A 20726-nucleotide genomic window follows, 5' to 3' on the forward strand; every position below is an offset into this window, starting at 1 on the left:
TGTTATTGAATTGGGAGTCAATATGGGAGACTTTCCATGCTGAGCCATAGAGGTCAATTTCCTGTCCATAATCTTATCTTTGTTTATGTCTGCATTTTCCTCAATTATTTCTTAATCATGTGAATCATGTGTAGATTGTTTCTGTATAATTTTACATACTCACCTCCATGCTACATTTGAGGAGAGCCTACAGATTGTCGTATTATTTTGTTCACCCATGATACAAGGTTCTTCACTTTCAATTTTTTCTCTGAATTCTCAATCATGTGAATCATGTGTAGATTGTTTCCGTATATCTGTACATAATCATCTCCATGCTACATTTGAGGAAAGGCTACAGATGGTCGTATTATTGTTTAACCATGATACGAGGTTCTTCACTTTCAGTTTTTTCTTTGAATAATGCTGATTGCCTGAAAGCAAGTCTTCTATGGCTCCTGCAACTATACATTTTGTAGGAATTTTCTTTGCCTACATGATGGGTGATGATTTGTTGTGCCAATTATTCGCAGCTAGGGAGATGAGGTGGGTTACCGGGTAGGAACCAGAACAAGAATGAGAAGGAGCTTAAGTAGGAGCATTGCAAGTTGATATGGGAGCTCGACTTTAGCATATCCACCCACCTCCACATGCCCTCCTGGCTCCGGTTCACAAGGATCTGCAACCGCTGGGCCTTCACCGTGGGCGCCGCCGCCTCCACGCAGGGTGTGGTTGATGGCTGCCGCCTGGTCTTCACCGCGGGCGCCGTGGAATCCTCGCTGAGTGCTATTGGTGGACATCTCCATGCTCCATCGACGTGTTCCGCTGGTGCCGTGAACTATCTAGGTAATCTAGGTAATTGGAAAGACTTGAAGGAGCAAATTGTCGACTGTGATTGTCATTGCTATAGTCAGATTACTTGTATTAGGAAATATGGGGTAGTTTGAATCGATTATCAGACTGATATGCCGTTTTCTGTATATTATGCCCTACTTGAAACCAATAAGCCAACATGAGCCCCCTGTAGGTACAATATTGAATTTCGACTTGTTTCTACAACTTTAACACGAATAAGAAAAAAAGGCAAAATAGAGGAGAAGAACAAGGATGCAGATCATGTAATGATGCTTGGCATCTGGTTTGAGTTAGGTTCAGTTATTGCTTTGCATTTATTTATGTTTGATGATTTTACCATTTCTTTGCACTAATTCAGGATAAGGTGCCAAGGTGGGATCATGGTTTAGGAACCCAGGAGCTGGTGTTGCTGCTTCAGCAAGTGCCGGATGCGGCGGCAAGTATCGTACAACTAGGACAACCGGCTCTTATGATGACAATGGAAATGCCACTCGCAAGTACATGATTCAAGAGAAAAGAGAAAAGTGAAGGTGCTGCACTTAGCATTTAAATTTCCCCTTAAAACACACAAAATATAAGTAGCTAAGATGGGCCTCCAACGCCCCATATCATGTTCAGAAGTTGCTTTGAGATGAATTAACTTATTCATGGCACAATGATCTGTCATATTATCATGATATACTTCCATTAGTCAGAACATAAGTGATATGTTTTTGCGCTCCATCATTATCTATTTTGAGAAATCGTACATCAACACTAGATTTAGAATTAGGGTAATTTTTTGGCTTTAGAAGTTTTTACCTTTCACTTTTCTATACCAGTTCTTCAACTGAAAATGTGATCTGCTCAGGATGAAATTATGGACATATAGCCTACTTTGTTAGCTATTTCTTTCTGCTGATTATTGTTAGGAAGTAATACAGTATTTCTACCGTCGGATCTACTTTCTTTGTCCTATTGCCTACATTCTAATCACATTGTTATTTTTCCACGTGGGTACCCCCTTTACTGCTACCTGACCTTGATTACCTAGAACATGATGAGTTGATGGCAAAGGTAATTTTACTATCTTAGTGGTTTCTCTTGGTCATAAAGTCACTTACTCAACATACTTTTTGGCATGTCATATTGTGTACAATTGTTTCCAAAGAGGAAGTAGTTCAACTATAGTACCTGCCACTTAATACCGTTGCATCCTGTGATACAAAATAAGGTTCCACCCTATCTTATTGAGCTGTATATGTCTATATGGCAACAGAAATCCAGGTTGGCATACACCCGAAAAAGATGGAAATTAGGCAGGACACGCACAGTTCCGAAAAACACTCTGGCTCATCGTGACTTCTTTAGTTCTTTACCCAGTTCACCGGGTTACTAATGTGTTTGGTCATGAAAGGAAAGCAGGTCCAAAAGTATGGGAATGCAGACAAGAGCACATCGGAAGTCAGCTACATCAACTGCACGGCAAATGCTTGCTACACTCGCCTAGCCTGATCAAGGAGTCCAGGTAACCCGGTATCTACACAATATCTTAAAATTTTCATGTAGCTGAAGATCTGATGTTTGTCGTGAAATAATGTAGGTTGCCCTCATATCTCGAGAAGTTATTGTTGTGAAATGTAGTGCAGATGCTTGCGAAAAAAGATTAGAAACAATGGATAGTTAAGAGGGCTAAGTTGCTGAAATATTAACACCTGACTGAAAAATGAATGCAACCAACTTTACCATTCGTAGTAAGATCATCTTGAATACTATTATCTTGAATTCTTGATCTCATCTTGATCAAGTCTAGGGTGGGTGCGGCTTTTTAAGCTTGGTATGTTGTGGTTGTGTGAGAGATTGAGAGTGGAGAGACTTGAGAGTGGAGAGATGTGAGTGAGTATTGTTGTGATGATGTTGCTTTTCATGATCTTGCAGAATTGTCGAGATACACATATTGAATATTTTATTGGAGGCGCTCCAAATGAAGTTGGAGAGTGGCCAAGAGGAAGGAATTGATTGTATGATTTATTTTCATACATATTTCCGTATGTTAGTCCCCTTTCCACCTCTTTGTATGATTGCAATCAGTATTATCATGATGTAGTACATTATGATATCTCTGATTTGTTTTAAATTTTATAATGAGTTGTGAATTATATATGTGCATTGAGAAATGAAATTTGAAGACCCGTGGCAACGCACAGACATTTGTACTAGTTCTAAAAAAAAAGTAACTTGATTTGTGATTGGACGTCCCTGGCCGTTCCCTGCTCAAACCGAAGCCGGCTCGCACGATCCTTTCCTGGCGCGGACAAGATCAAGTCAACCAGTAGTGGCGTGGTCGGAAAACTTTGACTTGAGCCACCACAGTAGCTAGTTTTTTTTTTTTTTTTTTTTTGCGAAAAAGGTAGTATTGATAATCAGAGCAACATTACAGAAAAGGACAGCAGAAAATAAGAAATAACAGACAGGTCCTTCTGCAAGCCGATAACGAGTTAGCTGCATGCGTATCCGCAACCAACACCGCCAGCCGCCGCTGTCTCGCTCATAGATCGTCACTACACTCTCCCGTGCTCTACCGGTGAGAGTGTGAGAGCCATATAAAATGCGGATTGTGCTTCAGTGACTTTGTCAGCCCACAAAGTCACTGATTTTGTGTCACTTACAAGTGGGGTTAAGTGGAACCCTTCATCATGTAGACCCCACATGGCTCCACTTGTAAGTGACACAAAGTCAGTGACTTTGTGGGCTGACAAAGTCACTGAAGCACAATCCATAAAATGCACCCTGTCAAACCAACAGCCAAGCAAGCTTCGAGCAATGGCGGCGCCATATCATCACCCACGGCCCTCCGCGCGCGACCACCATTTCTTCCTCGCCGTTGCCGTGTTCCTGACCGCCGCTGCTTGCGCCGGCGTCGCGGAGGGACGGTACGGCGCTGGTCGGAGCACCCCGGTGGCGGCGATCGTGAGCGAGGAGCTCTATTCGTCGCTGTTCCCGCATAGGGACGACGTGAACTGCTCCAAGGGGTTCTACACCTACGCGTCTTTCATCCGGGCTACCAGGAAGTTCCCCAAGTTCGGTGGCACCGGCGACCTCGTCACCCGCAAGCGCGAGATCGCCGCCTTCCTCGCGCAGATTTCCCAGGAGACGACGGGAGGCTGGGCGGCGGCGCCGGACGGCCCATACATGTGGGGTCTGTGTTTCAAGGATGAGATCAGCCCGCAGAGCAGCTACTGCGACGCCACGAACAAGAAGTGGCCGTGCTACCCCGGCAAGTCCTACAACGGCAGAGGACCCATCCAACTCTCATGGTAAAACCACTTGCCGGCCGATCAGGCTGCATATATACTTGTTCATCTCCATCTGAATGGATATCGGTCAGCAGGAACTACAACTACGGGCTTGCCGGGGAGGCCCTGGGCTTCGACGGGCTGCGGAACCCAGAGCTGGTGTCCACCTGCCGGGACACGGCGTTCCAGACGGCGCTGTGGTTCTGGATGACGCCCAGGCAGCCCAGGCCGTCGTGCCACCAGGTGATGGTTGGCGAGTACTGCCTCAGCACGGCCGACGCTGCCGCCAACCGCACCGCCGGCTTTGGGCTGGTCACCAACATCATCAACGGCGGACTCGAGTGCAACATAGCCAATAACGAGCGAGTCAACGGCCGGATCGGCTTCTACCGGAGGTACTGCCAGGTCTTCGGCATCCACGTCGGCCCCAATCTCGACTGCGCGCACCAGCTGCCATACTCCTGATTACGTTAAGCTAATGCCGAAGCCCCAAGGGATGAAGGGGTCTCATCCTTGGGTCCGAACAGTTAGCTGAACACTTTTTGTCAAGGGATACATACTTTTGGGCTATGTCAAGGAATAGGTAATACTCCCTCTATCTTAAAAAAAAAATGCTCAACATTTGCTAGATAAGTGTGATAAAGTTGAGCGGCTTTTTTTTAAGATGAAGGGAGTATATCTTAGTTAAAGTGCTTCTCTCATGCCTCTTTAAAATTATATAATTCGGTCATGCTCACCGAGACTACCGAACTTATTATAAAAACAAAGACGGCTGAAGTTATAATTTTCAGCCAATGTTCTGCTTTGATCTCACGAAGACACTATGTGAACAAATGAGTTTGATGATTTGTAGGTTCTGGTGGGCACATCAGGACAACAAAAATAAAACACATTGGTTGAGTTGGGAGAATTTGACAAAATCAAAGAAGGAAGGGGGTCTGGGGTTTAAAGATTTATATGGATTCAATCTCGCAATGTTAGCTAAGCAAGCATGGAGGATGCTAACAAACCCAGAGTCCTTGTGTGCTAGAGTTCTAAAAGCGAAATATTTCCCAAATTGTTCTATATTGGAAGCTCCACTAGGTTCTGGGATTTTTTTTTTTTGAAACGAGGCAAAAGACTTGCCATTTTCATTAATAGAGCAGAAGTATAAATGTTGACCAGTTTATTAGCGGGAAACCGGCCGAAAATCAGCACACAGCCACCCTAGCAACCCACAAAAGCTACACACACCACCTAAGAAAGAGTCGCAGACGAGGTTGCCCACCAACATCATCGTCATCACCCTGTGGCGACTCCGACATGGAGGAGCATTTTAAAGGGAGTCAGCTTGTTAAAGGAGGGCATAGTGTGGCGTGTGGGTGACGGAATGAATATTAATATCTGGACGGATCCATGGTTGGCGCGGGATGATGCAAGATTTCCCACTACACCGAGAGGCCAATGTATTCTGACTAAGGTTCATGAATTGATTAATCCCGTCATGGGAGGATGGGATGAAGATTTGGTTAGGCAAATTTTTTGGGAAATGGATGTAAAAATAATCCTGGCTACCCGTTCGTTATGATTTTGATGACTTCATGGCATGGAAATTGGATAAAAAGGGGATGTTCTGTGTTAAGTCTGCTTATAATGTCTATGTAGGTATCAGAGATGGACCGCAAGCTACGTCTTCGAGCAGTGCAACAGAAGGATTCCAATGGTAAAAAATCTGGAAAATTCCATGCGTTCCAAATATTCAACAATTCATGTGGAGGTTTGCACATAATAACCTCCCAGTAAAACGAAATATTGAGCGAAGGGGTATGGAGTGTGATATTCTGTGTGTATGTTGCGGCAGATTAGATGAAGCTGGGACAAGAGGATCTGCGTGAACATTTGTGCACACTCCCGAATGCGCAGTAGTAGTGGTACAGAAGATTCTGGAGGTAGAACCTGAAATACTGATACATACTACCTCCATTTCAAGGAATAAGGTGCACGCGTATTTTAAGATGAATTTTGACCATAAAAATTAAGCAATAAAATATTAATTTTATTATATGTAATTAGCACCATTGGCGAAAAGCACTTTCTAATGATGCTAATTTCATACAAACAATCTTTATATATTTAAAGTATTTTTTGGTCAAAAAAAAGCACGTAAAAAGATGACGCCTTATTCCTTAAAATGAAGGTAGTATATGTTGTGTGGCGATGGTGGATAGGTAGAAATAAATTAAATGCAGAAAAGAAAAGTTTGTCGGTGGACGAGGTGTGGCGCCATGCAAGGTACTAGGCAGGTGAGTGCAATTTGTACTGTAAGAATATGTTAAGCCAAACTATTGTTGTTCCAGTCTTGCATGCATGGGTGTCGCTAGTTTTTTTTTGAAATTCAATCGGGTTGAAACCCGACAAGCTGCATTAATACTGGAGAACAAAGTGACCCCGAGAGATTTACAAATTACATAGGGGTCTAGAAAATGCAAAGAGGACCTTGAAGGAAAAAAGGAAAAGCGATCCAGTCCTCCGTCTTCCTCCTCCAGATCGTCTCGACCAGCGGACTGCGAAATCATCTCCGGGGACACACCACTTGGCGATGAAGCGCAGGAGAACACCGAAGGGCAGAGCAAAGCAGCGGCGGAGGGGCAGCCCTACTGACATTCAGTCCGACGCCAAAAGCATCGGAGAAGAGCTCCAAGATGAAGTCGCCTCCACCAACAAGACACCCCCGCAAGGCAGCCACCACCATGAGGGCTAGCAGGCGAGAGAGAGAGCAGCGACGACCAGAACTGCGCCGTCAGCACCAGAGAGAAGCCCAGCTGCATGACACCTTCCACCCCCTCGCCTCCACGGCTGGTCGGGCCAAAAGAAGTCAAGCGGCTTACCTCCGAGTCCACCTCCCCCGCCACCATGGCCGGCCAAGGAGACAAGGAGGCCATCTTCTCGCGAGCTGGCGGCTCCTAGGCGCCTTATCGAAGAGCTTGGTTGCAGACGAACTCCAGACAAGATCCACCACGGATCTGGAGAGAGGTCGCCGATGACGGGCCATCTGATGCTGCGCCAGAGCACCAGAGAGGCACTCCGCCCTAGACACCTCCAGATCAAGCCGCTGACGCCAACTCCGACCACACCCCCTCACCACCATGGCCGGCTAGGAGCAGAAGGAGAGGCGACAAGAGAAGCTTGAAGGAGATGACTGAGGCCTTATTGATGAGATCGGTCGAGGAGGGGGTCTCTGAGCTCCGACCACCGGGGAATGGAGCAACGCCGCCAGGACTCGGCCCGCCCTGGATATGGCCAAAACCAGAGCTTCTACTCCTAAACTAACCGGCGAACCGCCGGGAAACTACATCTAAACTAGAGAACTACTACTGGCACCTCACCTCCACCACCTCCGGCCGGCAACGCCGCCGGAGGGGCTTGGGATCGGCCCAGATCTCGCGGAGGAGGCCCTGGTTACTGTAGCGAGACGAGAGAGGAGTTGGGGGATAGTGGATATACCTCGATCGTAGCTGGTGTCGCTAGTTGTGGATTGCATAAAACTTAACATCGATGGCGCTTTTAATGAGCATACAAGACAAGGAGGATGGTGTTTTGTTGCACGAGACCACCAGGGAGTAGCAAGAGGGGCTGGTGTCGGGAGAATCATGTATGCAGGGTCAACATTGCAGACGGAAGCCACTGCGTGTTTGGAAGCTGTCCAAGCTGCTTCTGAGCGGGGAATGGGACATGTCCATGTTGAGACGGATTGCCTCAATCTTGCAAACGCAATAAATGATTCTGGGTATGATGATTCATGAGGATCTCACACCGAGTCAGACTCCTATTGCTCTCGTGGTGGTTTCGGGGGATGAGGTGCCAGCGGAGGTGATAGCCAAGCAGGTGGCTCGGCGTTGCTCGCCTAGTCCTAACTGGAAGTGGGAAGCGGTGCCTCTTGCGGATATGCAGTTTTTGGTTTATGTGCCTTCTTTTGAGGACTTGGACAGGTTGGATGGGATCCAGGTCGGGTGCCTTCCTTTGCCGCATCTATGTCAGTGTCAGCATGGCAGTCGGCGGAGGTGCCTCACACACACGAGTTGGAGAGGGTCTTGCTGCACGTTGAGGGGGTTCCTCATTCTCTTCGTCACTTTTGGTCTGTGGGTTGTTGGTTCTCTACTAGGCAAGACAGTTGATGTTGATCTCACTAGTCTGAGGCGCCGTGGTCTTGTTCGTATCCAGGTGGCAATGGTCAATTCGATTGTGTTGGGAAAACCTACGGATGATGCTTTGCCGAGTGATGTTTCCGATGCGGTTGTAAAGTTCAAGTCGTATGCGTTTCGTTTCCGCAGGGAGCCCGCTGACTTTGTGCCAGAGCCAGATTTTGTTCCGGAGATTTGGGTTAAGAAGGATGATTCTGATGACGCGGGCGATGGATCTGGAGATGGTGAGGATGATGCTATGGATACTTCTGAGCACACGGCTGCTGCTCCTCCTGCTGATGCCCCTCCTGGTGATGTTGCTCCTATTGCTCAGTCTAGCGGGAATGGGTCAGCCGTTGCTGGGTCGATGTATAAGGGGATTTCTCACTTCACGGTGAATCCTTTTAATCCGAACCCACATACGCCTCGTGCCATGGATATTGTGGCAAAGCTCCGAGTTACAAGTCCATCCTTGGAGGCGACAGCTCAGCCAGGTGCTAGTCCGAGAGTCTCTGCGGAGGAGTTGCGCTTGGCTTTGGAGAGAGCGAGTTCTACTACGCCGCCTGCGGACCTCCGACGCTCGAATAGACCGGCGAGGGGCAGAGTGTTCACCCTTGGTCGTGTTACTCCAGCGGTTTCTAGGCGGGCGTCTGTTGCATCGTCTCCAGCTATTTTACCTTCACCGTCACCTTGCTGTGGGGACTCTACACCGCCCCTGTCCTCGCGAGGGGTACCGGGTGGTGGAGATAGGGAGAGTTCTTCTTCGACTACTCCAGTTGCGCAGTCGGGTCCTTGGGGAGGGTCTTCTCCGGCACCGTCCTCCCCTAGAGCCGTTGGTTCGTCTTCTCGAGATGGTAGGTGCACCTCGACGCCGGTGCACCACCTGTCCGATGCTGCTGGCAGGGCCGACATGGTGGAGGCGGTGGGAGTGCAGCTGTCCGGGGCTGCTGCCGAGGGGAGCCCGGTGGTGCAGCTGGCGCCGGGTGGCATCCCCTCGCCGGGTGCTGTGGTGTCGACACCTGCTACTGTGGGGGCGCTGTGGCGGGGCAGGCCCTGGGCGGCAGCGGGGGTTGGTCTAAGTCGACCTTGCTCACCCCTACATGTGGCCCTGCGGATGCGATGCTGTCACCTGCTGCTGGGAGTGGCACCGTGGCGGGGCTGGCTTTGGGCGGCTGCTGGGGTGGGTCGATGGTACTACTTTGATGGCGTGTTGACAGGGAAATGTGATGTGATGGCGTGTATTTCACACGTTCGTTGGGCAACCCCAAGAGGAAGGTATGATGCGCACAGCAGCAAGTTTTCCCTCAGAAAGAAACCAAGGTTTATCGAACCAGGAGGAGCCAAGAAGCACGTTGAAGGTTGATGGCGGCGGGATGTAGTGCGGCGCAACACCGGGGATTCCGGCGCCAACGTGGAACCTGCACAACACAACCAAAGTACTTTGCCCCAACAAAACAGTGAGGTTGTCAATCTCACCGGCTTGCTGTAACAAAGGATTAACCGTATTGTGTGGAAGATGATTGTTTGCGGAGAAAATAGTAAAACAAGTATTGCAGCAGATTTGTATTTCAAGTATTAAAAGAATGGACCGGGGTCCACGAGTTCACTAGAGGTGTCTCTCCCATAAGATAAAAGCATGTTGGGTGAACAAATTACAGTCGGGCAATTGACAAATAGAGAGGGCATAACAATGCACATACATGACATGATAAGTATAGTGAGATTTAATTGGGCATTACGACAAAGTACATAGACCGCCATCCAATCGCATCTATGCCTAAAAAGTCCACCTTCGAGGTTATCATCCGAACCCCCTCCGGTATTAAGTTGCTAACAACGAGACAATTGCATTAAGTATGGTGCGTAATGTAATCAACAACTACATCCTCGGACATAGCGCCAATGTTTTATCCCTAGTGGCAACATCACAACACAACCTTAGAACTTTCATCACATCGTCCCGGTGTCAATGCGAGCATGAACCCACTATCGAGCATAAATACTCCCTCTTGGAGTTAAAAGTAAAAACTTGGCCGAGCCTCTACTAGTAACGGAGAGCATGCAAGATCATAAACAACACATATGTAATAACTTGATAATTAACATGACATGGTATTCTCTATCCATCGGATCCCGACAAACACAACATATAGAATTACGGATAGATGATCTTGATCATGTTAGGCAGCTCACAAGATCCAACAATGAAGCACAATGAGGAGAAGACAACCATCTAGCTACTGCTATGGACCCATAGTCCAGGGGTGAACTACTCACTCATCACTCCGGAGGCGACCATGGCGGTGTAGAGTCCTCCGGGAGATGAATCCCCTCTCCGGCAGGGTGCCGGAGGAGATCTCCGAGAATCCCCCGAGATGGGATCGGCGGCGGCGGCGTCTCTGGAAGGTTTTCCGTATCGTGGTTTTTCGCATCAGGGTTTTTGATCCAGGGGCTTTATATAGGCGAAGAGGCGGCGTAGGAGGGTCGAAGGGGTGGCCACACCATAGGGCGGCGCGGCCAGGGCCTGGGCCGCGCCGGCCTATGGTGCAGGTGGCCTGTGGCCCCCTCTCGGTCCTTCTCGGGTGTTCCGGATGCTTCCGGTGAAAATAGGGACCCGGGTCTTGATTTCGTCCGATTCCGAGAATATTTCGTTACTAGGATTTCGAAACCAAAAACAGCAGAAAACGACAAGCGGCACTTCGGCATCTTGTTAATAGGTTAGTTCCGAGAAAATGCACGAATATGACATAAAGTGTGCATAAAACATGTAGGTATCATCAATAATGTGGCATGGAACACAAGAAATTATCGATACGTCGGAGACGTATCAGCATCCCTAAGCTTAGTTCGCTCGTCCCGAGCGGGTAAAACGATAACAAAGATAATTTCCGGAGTGACATGCCATCATAAACTTGATCATATTGTAAACATATGTAATGAATGCAGCGATCAAAACAATGGTAATGACATGAGTAAACAAGTGAATCATAAAGCAAAGACTTTTCATGAATAGTACTTTCAAGACAAGCATCAATAAGTCTTGCATAAGAGTTAACTCATAAAGCAATAATTCAAAGTAGAGGCATTGAAGCAACACAAAGGAAGATGAAGTTTCAGCGGTTGCTTTCAACTTATAACATATATATCTCATGGATAATTGTCAATATAGAGTAATATAACAAGTACAATATGCAAGTATGTAGGAATCAATGCACAGTTCACACAAGTGTTTGCTTCTTGAGGTGGAGAGAGATAGGTGAACTGACTCAACATAAAAGTAAAGAGAATGGTCCTTCAAAGAGGAAAGCATCGATTGCTATATTTGTGCTAGAGCTTTTATTTTGAAAACATGAAACAATTTTGTCAACGGTAGTAATAAAGCATATGAGTTATGTACATTATATCTTACAAGTTGCAAGTCTCATGCATAGTATACTAATAGTGTCCGCACCTTGTCCTAATTAACTTGGACTACCGGATCTTTGCAATGCACATGTTTTGACCAAGTGTCACAATGGGGTACCTCCATGCCGCTCTGTACAAAGGTCTAAGGAGAAAGCTCGCATTTTGGATTTCTCGCTTTTGATTATTCTCAACTTAGACATCCATACCGGGACAACATGGACAACAGATAATGGACTCCTCTTTAATGCATAAGCATGTGGCAACAATTATTATTCTCATATGAGATTGAGGATATATGTCCAAACTGAAACTTCCACCATGAATCATGGCTTTAGTTAGCGGCCCAAAGTTCTTCTCTAACAACATGCATGCTCCAACCATAAAGGTGGTAGATCTCTCTTACTTCGGACAAGACGGACATGCATAGCAACTCACATGATATTCAACAAAGAATAGTTGATGGCGTCCCCGTAAGCATGGTTATCGCACAACAAGCAACTTAATAAGAGATAAAGTGCATAAGTACATATTCAATACCACAATAGTTTTTAAGCTATTTGTCCCATGAGCTATATATTGCAAAGGTGAATGATGGAATTTTAAAGGTAGCACTCAAGCAATTTACTTTGGAATGGCGGATAAATACCATGTAGTAGGTAGGTATGGTGGACACAAATGGCATAGTGGTTGGCTCAAGTATTTTGGATGCATGAGAAGTATTCCCTCTCGATACAAGGTTTAGGCTAGCAAGGTTATTTGAAACAAACACAAGGATGAACGGTACAGCAAAACTCACATAAAAGACATATGGTAAACATTATAAGACTCCATACCGTCTTCCTTGTTGTTCAAAACTCAATACTAGATGTTATCTAGACTCTAGAGAAACCAAATATGCAAACCAAATTAGCAAGCTCTAAGTGTTTCTTCATTAATGGGTGCAAAGTATATGATGCAAGAGCTTAAACATGAGCACAACAATTGCCAAGTATCACATTACCCAAGACATTATAGCAAATTACTACATGTATCATTTTCCAATTCCAACCATATAACAATTTAACGAAGAGGAAACTTCGCCATGAATATTATGAGCTAAGAACACATGTGTTCATATGAACCAGCGGAGCGTGTCTCTCTCCCACACAAGCATGATGTAATCCAATTTATTCAAACACAAACAAAAATAGAAACAAACAAACAGACGCTCCAAGTAAAGTACATAAGATGTGACGGAATAAAAATATAGTTTCAGGGGAGGAACCTGATAATGTTGTCGATGAAGAAGGAGATGCCTTGGGCATCCCCAAGCTTAGACGCTTGAGTCTTCTTGAAATATGCAGGAGTGAACCACCGGGCATCCCCAAGCTTAGAGCTTTCACTCTCCTTGATCATAGTATATCATCCTCCTCCCTTGACCCTTGAAAACTTCTTCCACACCAAACTTTAAGCAAACTCATTAGAGGGTTAGTGCATAATCAAAAACTCACATGTTCAGAGGTGACACAATCATTCTTAACACTTATGGACATTTCTCAAAGCTACTGGAAGGTAATGGAACAAAGAAATCCACCCAACACAGCGAAAGAAGCAATGCGAAATAAAAGGCAGAATCTGTCAAAAACAGAACAGTCCGTAAAGACGAATTTTAAAATGGCACCAGAATTTCTCAAATGGAAAAACTCAAATCTAATGAAAGTTGCGTACATATCTGAGGATCACTCACGTAAATTGGCATAATTTTCTGAGTTACCTACAGAGAATTAGACCCAGATTCGTGACGGACAGCAATGCTGTTTCTGCGCAGCAATCCAAATCTAGCATCAACTTTACCATAGAGACTTTACTTGGCACAAAAACATGATAAGGAGAGGTTGCTACAGTAGTAAACAACTTCCAAGACACAAATATAGAACAAAGTACTGTAGCAAAATAACACATGGGTTATCTCCCAAGAAGTTCTTTCTTTATAGCCGTTAAGATGGGCTCAGCAGTTTTAATGATGCACTCGCAAGAAATAGTATTTGAAGCAAAAGAGAGCATCAAGAGGCAAAATCAAAACAAATTTAAGTCTAACATGCTTCCTATGCATAGGAATCTTGTAAATAAACAAGTTCATGAAGAGCAAAGTAACAAGCATAGGAAGATAAAACAAGTGTAGCTTCAAAAATTTCAGCACATAGAGAGGTGTTTTAGTAACATGAAAATTTCTACAACCATATTTTCCTCTCTCATAATAACTTTCAGTAGCATCATGAGCAAACTCAACAATATAACTATCACATAAAGTATTCTTATCATGAGTCTCATGCATAAAATTATTATTCTCCACATAAGCATAATCAATTTTATTAGTTGTAGTGGGAGCAAATTCAACAAAGTAGCTATAATTATTATTCTCATCAAGTGTAGGAGGCATAGTATAATCACAACAAAATTTACTCTCCATAGTAGGTTGTACCAAAAGACCACTATCATTATAATCATCATAAATAGGAGGCAAAGTATCATCAAAGAAAATTTTCTCCTCAATGCTTGGGGGACTAAAAAGATCATGAAAACCAGCTTCCCCAAGCTTAGAACTTTCTATATCATTATCAACAATGGTGTTCAAAGCGTTCATACTAATATTACTACCGACATGCAAATAAGATTTCATAGGTTTTTTATTTTCGCATCAAACAATCCATGTTTTAAATCAGGAAACAGAATAAGAAGCTCATTGTTGTCCATTATGCCAAACTAGTGTAAACAAGAAACAAAAAGATGCAATTGCGGGATCTAAAGGAAATAGCTTCGAGCACAAACACAATGGCGCCGGAAAAGTATCGTTACACCGGAACCGGAGTATGAGTGCCTTTTTACCTTTCCTCCCCGGCAACGGCGCCGGAAAAAGAGCTTGATGGCGTGTATTTCACACGTTCGTTGGGCAACCCCAAGAGGAAGGTATGATGCGCACAGCAGCAAGTTTTCCCTCGAAAAGAAACCAAGGTTTATCGAACCGGGAGGAGCCAAGAAGCACGTTGAAGGTTGATGGCGGCGGGATGTAGTGCGGCGCAACACCGGGGATTCCGGCGCCAACGTGGAACCTGCACAACACAACCAAAGTACTTTGCCCCAACGAAACGAGTGAGGTTGTCAATCTCACCGGCTTGCTGTAACAAAGGATTAACCGTATTGTGTGGAAGATGATTGTTTGCAGAGAAAATAGTAAAACAAGTATTGCAACAGATTTGTATTTCGAGTATTAAAAGAATGGACCGGGGTCCACAGTTCACTAGAGGTGTCTCTCCCATAAGATAAAAGCATGTTGGGTGAACAAATTACAATCGAGCAATTGACAAATAGAGAGGGCATAACAATGCACATACATGACATGATAAGTATAGTGAGATTTAATTGGGCATTACGACAAAGTACATAGACCGCCATCCAACCGCATCTATGCCTAAAAAGTCCACCTTCGAGGTTATCATCCGAACCCCTCCGGTATTAAGTTGCTAACAACGGACAATTGCATTAAGTATGGTGCGTAATGTAATCAACAACTACATCCTCGGACATAGCGCCAATGTTTTATCCCTAGTGGCAACGAGCACAACACAACCTTAGAACTTTTCATCACTTGTCCCGGTGTCAATGCGGGCATGAACCCACTATCGAGCATAAATACTCCCTCTTGGAGTTAAAAGTAAAAACTTGGCCAGAGCCTCTACTAGTAACGGAGAGCATGCAAGATCATAAACAACACATATGTAATAACTTGATAATTAACATGACATGGTATTCTCTATCCATCGGATCCCGACAAACACAACATATAGAATTACGGATAGATGATCTTGATCATGTTAGGCAGCTCACAAGATCCAACAATGAAGCACAATGAGGAGAAGACAACCATCTAGCTACGATATGGACCCATAGTCCGAGGGGTGAACTACTCACTCATCACTCCGGAGGCGACCATGGCGGTGTAGAGTCCTCCGGGAGATGAATCCCCTCTCCGGCAGGGTGCCGGAGGAGATCTCCAGAATCCCCCGAGATGGGATCGGCGGCGGCGGCGTCTCTGGAAGGTTTTCCGTATCGTGGTTTTTCGCATCAGGGTTTTTGATCCAGGGGCTTTATATAGGCGAAGAGGCGGCGCAGGGAGGGTCGAAGGGGTGGCCACACCATAGGGCGGCGCGGCCGGGGCACTGGGCCGCGCCGGCCTATGGTCCGGGTGGCCTGTGGCCCCCTCTGGTCCTTCTCGGGTGTTCTGGATGCTTCCGGTGAAAATAGGGACCTGGGTCTTGATTTCGTCCGATTCCGAGAATATTTCGTTACTAGGATTTCTGAAACCAAAAACAGCATAAAACAGCAACTGACACTTCGGCATCTTGTTAATAGGTTAGTTCCATAAAATGCACGAATATGACATAAAGTGTGCATAAAACATGTAGGTATCATCAATAATGTGGCATGGAACACAAGAAATTATCGATACGTCGGAGACGTATCATGATGCAGCAGTAATATGAGAACAATAGTAACACAGCAGTAGCAGTAACACAAAGGCAATGACACTGGAAAATATCCCAGCGCGCAGTTGATTGAAAAGCAATGACAATGAAATAAAGGACCGGGGTTCCCGACTATCTGCACTTGTGGTAACTCTCCAGATAACAAGTGTTGGGTGAACAAATTACAGCTGGGCAATTGCATAACATACGTGGTAACTAGTCATACGTGCTCGCAATGAGAAACTTGCATAATATCTTTTGTCCTACCAGCCCGTTTGCAGCGGGGTCTTAAGGGAAACTACTGGTAATTAAGGTACTCCTTTTAATAGAGCACCGAAGCAAAGCATTAACACTTGGTGAAAACATGTGATCCTCATATCAAAGCCATCCCATCCGGTTATCCCAATTCGAGATCACTTTGGGGCCTCGGGTTCCGGACAATGACATGTGCATACAATGTGTAGATACAATCTAAGCAACAATTATAGAGCCTAGATCTAAGATCATGCCACTCGTGCACTAGTGACAAGCATTAAACATAACAATATTGCAGCAACAAATACTTCACAAACTTATAAGATATACTGAACATAATGATCAATCCATCGGATCCCAACAAACACAACAACGATTACATCATATGGATCTCAATCATGTAAGACAGCTCATGAGATCATTGTACTGAAGCACATGGGAGAGAGTACCATCTAGCTACAGCCAAGAACCCATAGTCCATGCGGGAACTACTCACAAACCATCATGGAGTCGAAGTGGAGGCGGTGGAGTCGATGGCGCTGGCTACGGGGGCACTTCCCCGTCCCGGCAGGGTGCCGGAACAGAGACTTCTGTCCCCCGAAACTTGGTTTCGGCGATGACGGCGGCTACAGAACTTTTCGTGGACGGAGGGTGGTTCGTAGCGGAGTTTTTAGGTCAGAGGGGTCTCATAGGCGAAGAGGCGACACGAGGGGATGCACGAGGCCACCATACCACCCCTAGGCACGGGCCAGGGCTGGCCGCGCCTGGGCCTGGTATGGGTGGCCTGTAGGCCCCCTCCGGCTCTCCTTCTGGCTCCCGGGGTCTTCTGGTATATTAGAATTTCTGTGATTTTTCCAGAATTTTCCGAGCACTTTTATTTTTGGACATTTTCTGCAATAAACAGACATAATAAACAGGAACTGGCACTGCGGCACTTGTTAATAGGTTAGTCCAATAAATGTCATAAAATAATGCAAAGTGCACATAAAACACAGAGGAATTGGTGTAGAACAAGCATGGAGAATCAAAAATTATAGATACGTGATGTCTACGGGAGCTTCTATTCTTGTAGACAGTGTTGGGCCTCCAAGAGCAGATGTTTGTAGAACAGCAGCAAGTTTCCCTTAAGTGGATCACCCAAGGTTTATCGAACTCAGGGAGGAAGAGGTCAAAGATATCCCTCTCATGCAACCCCTGCAACCACAAAGCAAGAAGTCTCTTGTGTCCCCAACACACCTAATAGGTGCACTAGTTCGGCGAAGAGATAGTGAAATACGGGTGGTATGAATGAATATGAGCAGTAGTAACGGCGTGTAGTTGATGGTGGTAATATGGTAGCGAGTAGTAACGCAGCAGTAGTAACGCAATAAAACGAGTAAACAAGCAGCGATAGCGATATTTAGGAACAAGGCCTAGGGATCGGACTTTCACTAGTGGACACTCTCAACATTGATCACATAACGGAATAGATAAATGCATACTCTACACTCTTGTTGGATGATGAACACATTGCGTAGGATTACACGAACCCTCAATGCCGGAGTTAACAAGCTCCACAATTCAATGTTCATATTTAAATAACCTTAGAGTGCAAGAAAGATCAACACGACTAAACCAAGTACTAACACGGCATGCACACTCTGTCACCTTCACGCTATGTAGGAGGAATAGATCACATCAATACTATCATAGCAATAGTTAACTTCACAATCTACAAGAGATCATGATCATAGCATACGCCAAGTACTAACACGGATGCACACACTTGTCACCATTACACCGTGCGGGAGGAATAAAACTACTTTAATAACATTGTTAGAGTAGCACATAGATAAATTGTGATACAAAACACATTGCAATCATAAAGAGATATAAATAAGCACTTCACTACGCCATTCATAACGAGTGAGTAAGTATTACGTGAAATATAGCCTAAGAGACCCACACGGTGCACACACTGTCACCTTTACACACGTGGGACAAGGAGTCTCCGGAGATCACATAAGTAAAACTCAGTTGACTAGCACAATGACATCTAGATTACAAGCATCATCATATGAATCTCAATCATGTAAGGCAGCTCATGAGATTATTGTATTGAAGTACATAGGAGAGAGATGAACCACATAGCTACCGGTACAGCCCCGAGCCTCGATGGAGAACTACTCCCTCCTCATGGGAGCAGCAGCGGTGATGAAGATGGCGGTGGAGATGGCAGCGGTGTCGATGGAGAAGCCTTCGGGGGCACTTCCCCGCTCCGGCGGGGTGCCGGAACGAGAGACTCTGTCCCCCGGATCTTGGCTTCGCGATGGCGGCGGCTCGGAAGGTTTACGTGGGTTTCGTCCTCCGTAATAGGGTTTTCACGACGGAGGCTTTAAATAGGCGGAAGGGCAGCCTCGGAGGGGGCTCGGGGCCACCACACCATAGGGCGGCGCGACCCCCTCTGGCCGCGCCGGGTGTGGTGTGGGGCCCCCGGGGCTTCCCTCGGCGGCTCTCGGGTGTTCTGGATGGTTCCGGGAAAAATAGGAACCTAGGTCTTGATTTCGTCCGATTCCGAGAATATTTCCTTACTAGGATTTACGAAACCAAAAATAGCGTGAAAACGGGGACCGGCACTTCGGCATCTTGTTAATAGGTTAGTTCCAGAAAACGCATAAATATGACATAAAGTGTGTATAAAACATGTAGATATCATCAATAATGTGGCATGGAACATAAGAAATTATCGATACGTCGGAGATGTATCAGCATCCCCAAGCTTAGTTCTGCTCGTCCCGAGCAGGTAAAACGATAACAAAGATAATTTCCGAAGTGACATGCCATCATAAACTTGATCATATTGTAAACATATGTAATGAATGCAGCGATCAAAACAATGGTAATGACATGAGTAAACAACTGAATCATAAAGCAAAGACTTTTCATGAATAGTACTTAAAGACAAGCATCAATAAGTCTTGCATAAGAGTTAACTCATAAAGCAATAATTCAAAGTAGAGGTATTGAAGCAACACAAAGGAAGATGAAGTTTCAGCGGTTGCTTTCAACTTATAACATGCATATCTCATGGATAGTTGTCAATGCAAAGCAATATAACAAGTGCAATAAGCAAGTATGTAAGAATCAATGCACAGTTAACACAAGTGTTTGCTTCTTGAGATGGAGAGAAATAGGTGAACTGACTCAACAATAAAAGTAAAAGGAATGGTCCTTCAAAGAGGAAAGCATCGATTGCTATATTTGTGCTAGAGCTTTTATTTTGAAAACATGAAACAATTTTGTCAACGGTAGTAATAAAGCATATGAGTTATGTAAATTATATCTTACAAGTTGCAAGCCTCATGCATAGTATACTAATAGTGTCCGCACCTTGTCCTAATTAGCTTGGACTACCGGATCATCACAATGCACATGTTTTAACCAAGTGTCACAATGGGGTACCTCCATGCCGCCTGTACAAAGGTCTAAGGAGAAAGCTCGCATTTTGGATTTCTCGCTTTTGATTATTCTCAACTTAGACATCCATACCGGGACAACATGGACAACGGATAATGGACTCCTCTTTAATGCATAAGCATGTGGCAACAATTATTATTCTCATATGAGATTGAGGATATATGTCCAAAACTGAAACTTCCACCATGAATCATGGCTTTAGTTAGCGGCCCAATGTTCTTCTCTAACAATATGCATGCTCCAACCATTAAGGTGGTAGATCTCTCTTACTTCAGACAAGAAGGACATGCATAGCAACTCACATGATATTGAATCAAAGAATAATTGATGGCGTCCCCAGAAGCATGGTTATCGCACAACAAGCAACTTAATAAGAGATAAAGTGCATAAGTACATATTCAATACCACAATAGTTTTTAAGCTATTTGTCCCATGAGCTATATATTGCAAAGGTGAATGATGGAATTTTAAAGGTAGCACTCAAACAATTTACTTTGGAATGGCGGATAAATACCATGTAGTAGGTAGGTATGGTGGACACAAATGGCATAGTGGTTGGCTCAAGGATTTTGGATGCATGAGAAGTATTCCCTCTCGATACAAGGTTTAGGCTAGCAAGGTTATTTGAAACAAACACAAGGATGAACGGTACAGCAAAACTCACATAAAAGACATATTGTAAACATTATAAGACTCTACACCGTCTTCCTTGTTGTTCAAAACTCAATACTAGATATTATCTAGACTCTAGAGAAACCAAATATGCAAACCAAATTAGCAAGCTCTAAGTGTTTCTTCATTAATGGGTGCAAAGTATATGATGCAAGAGCTTAAACATG

The 20726-nt window shown here is 45.0% G+C and overlaps 1 protein-coding gene and 1 long non-coding RNA gene across 2 annotated transcripts; both read left to right on the plus strand.

Moving 5' to 3' along the window:
* Nucleotides 1–1332: 1332 nt before the first annotated feature.
* Nucleotides 1333–2183, plus strand: LOC124655038. The gene is made up of 3 exons (XR_006988548.1): nucleotides 1333–1364; nucleotides 1868–1890; nucleotides 2093–2183. It is a non-coding gene; the product is annotated as an uncharacterized LOC124655038 (long non-coding RNA).
* A 1453-nt stretch (nucleotides 2184–3636) lies between these two features.
* On the plus strand, nucleotides 3637–4574 carry LOC124656753 (chitinase 10-like). The gene is made up of 2 exons (XM_047195442.1): nucleotides 3637–4130; nucleotides 4205–4574. The coding sequence occupies exons 1-2, from the start codon at nucleotides 3637–3639 to the stop codon at nucleotides 4572–4574; spliced, it is 864 nt and encodes a 287-aa protein (XP_047051398.1).
* The last annotated feature ends 16152 nt before the right edge of the window (nucleotides 4575–20726 follow it).

Source organism: Lolium rigidum, chromosome 5 (genome assembly GCF_022539505.1).
Source record: "Lolium rigidum isolate FL_2022 chromosome 5, APGP_CSIRO_Lrig_0.1, whole genome shotgun sequence".
Lineage (NCBI taxonomy): Eukaryota > Viridiplantae > Streptophyta > Magnoliopsida > Poales > Poaceae > Lolium > Lolium rigidum.

Excerpts from the sequence above, each read along its gene's own strand:
- LOC124656753 (XM_047195442.1), top strand. The coding sequence starts at position 3,637 with ATGGCGGCGCCATATCATCACCCACGGCCCTCCGCGCGCGACCACCAT. Across the intron at positions 4,131-4,204 it reads GGACCCATCCAACTCTCATG|GAACTACAACTACGGGCTTG; the intron begins GTAAAACCACTT and ends ATCGGTCAGCAG.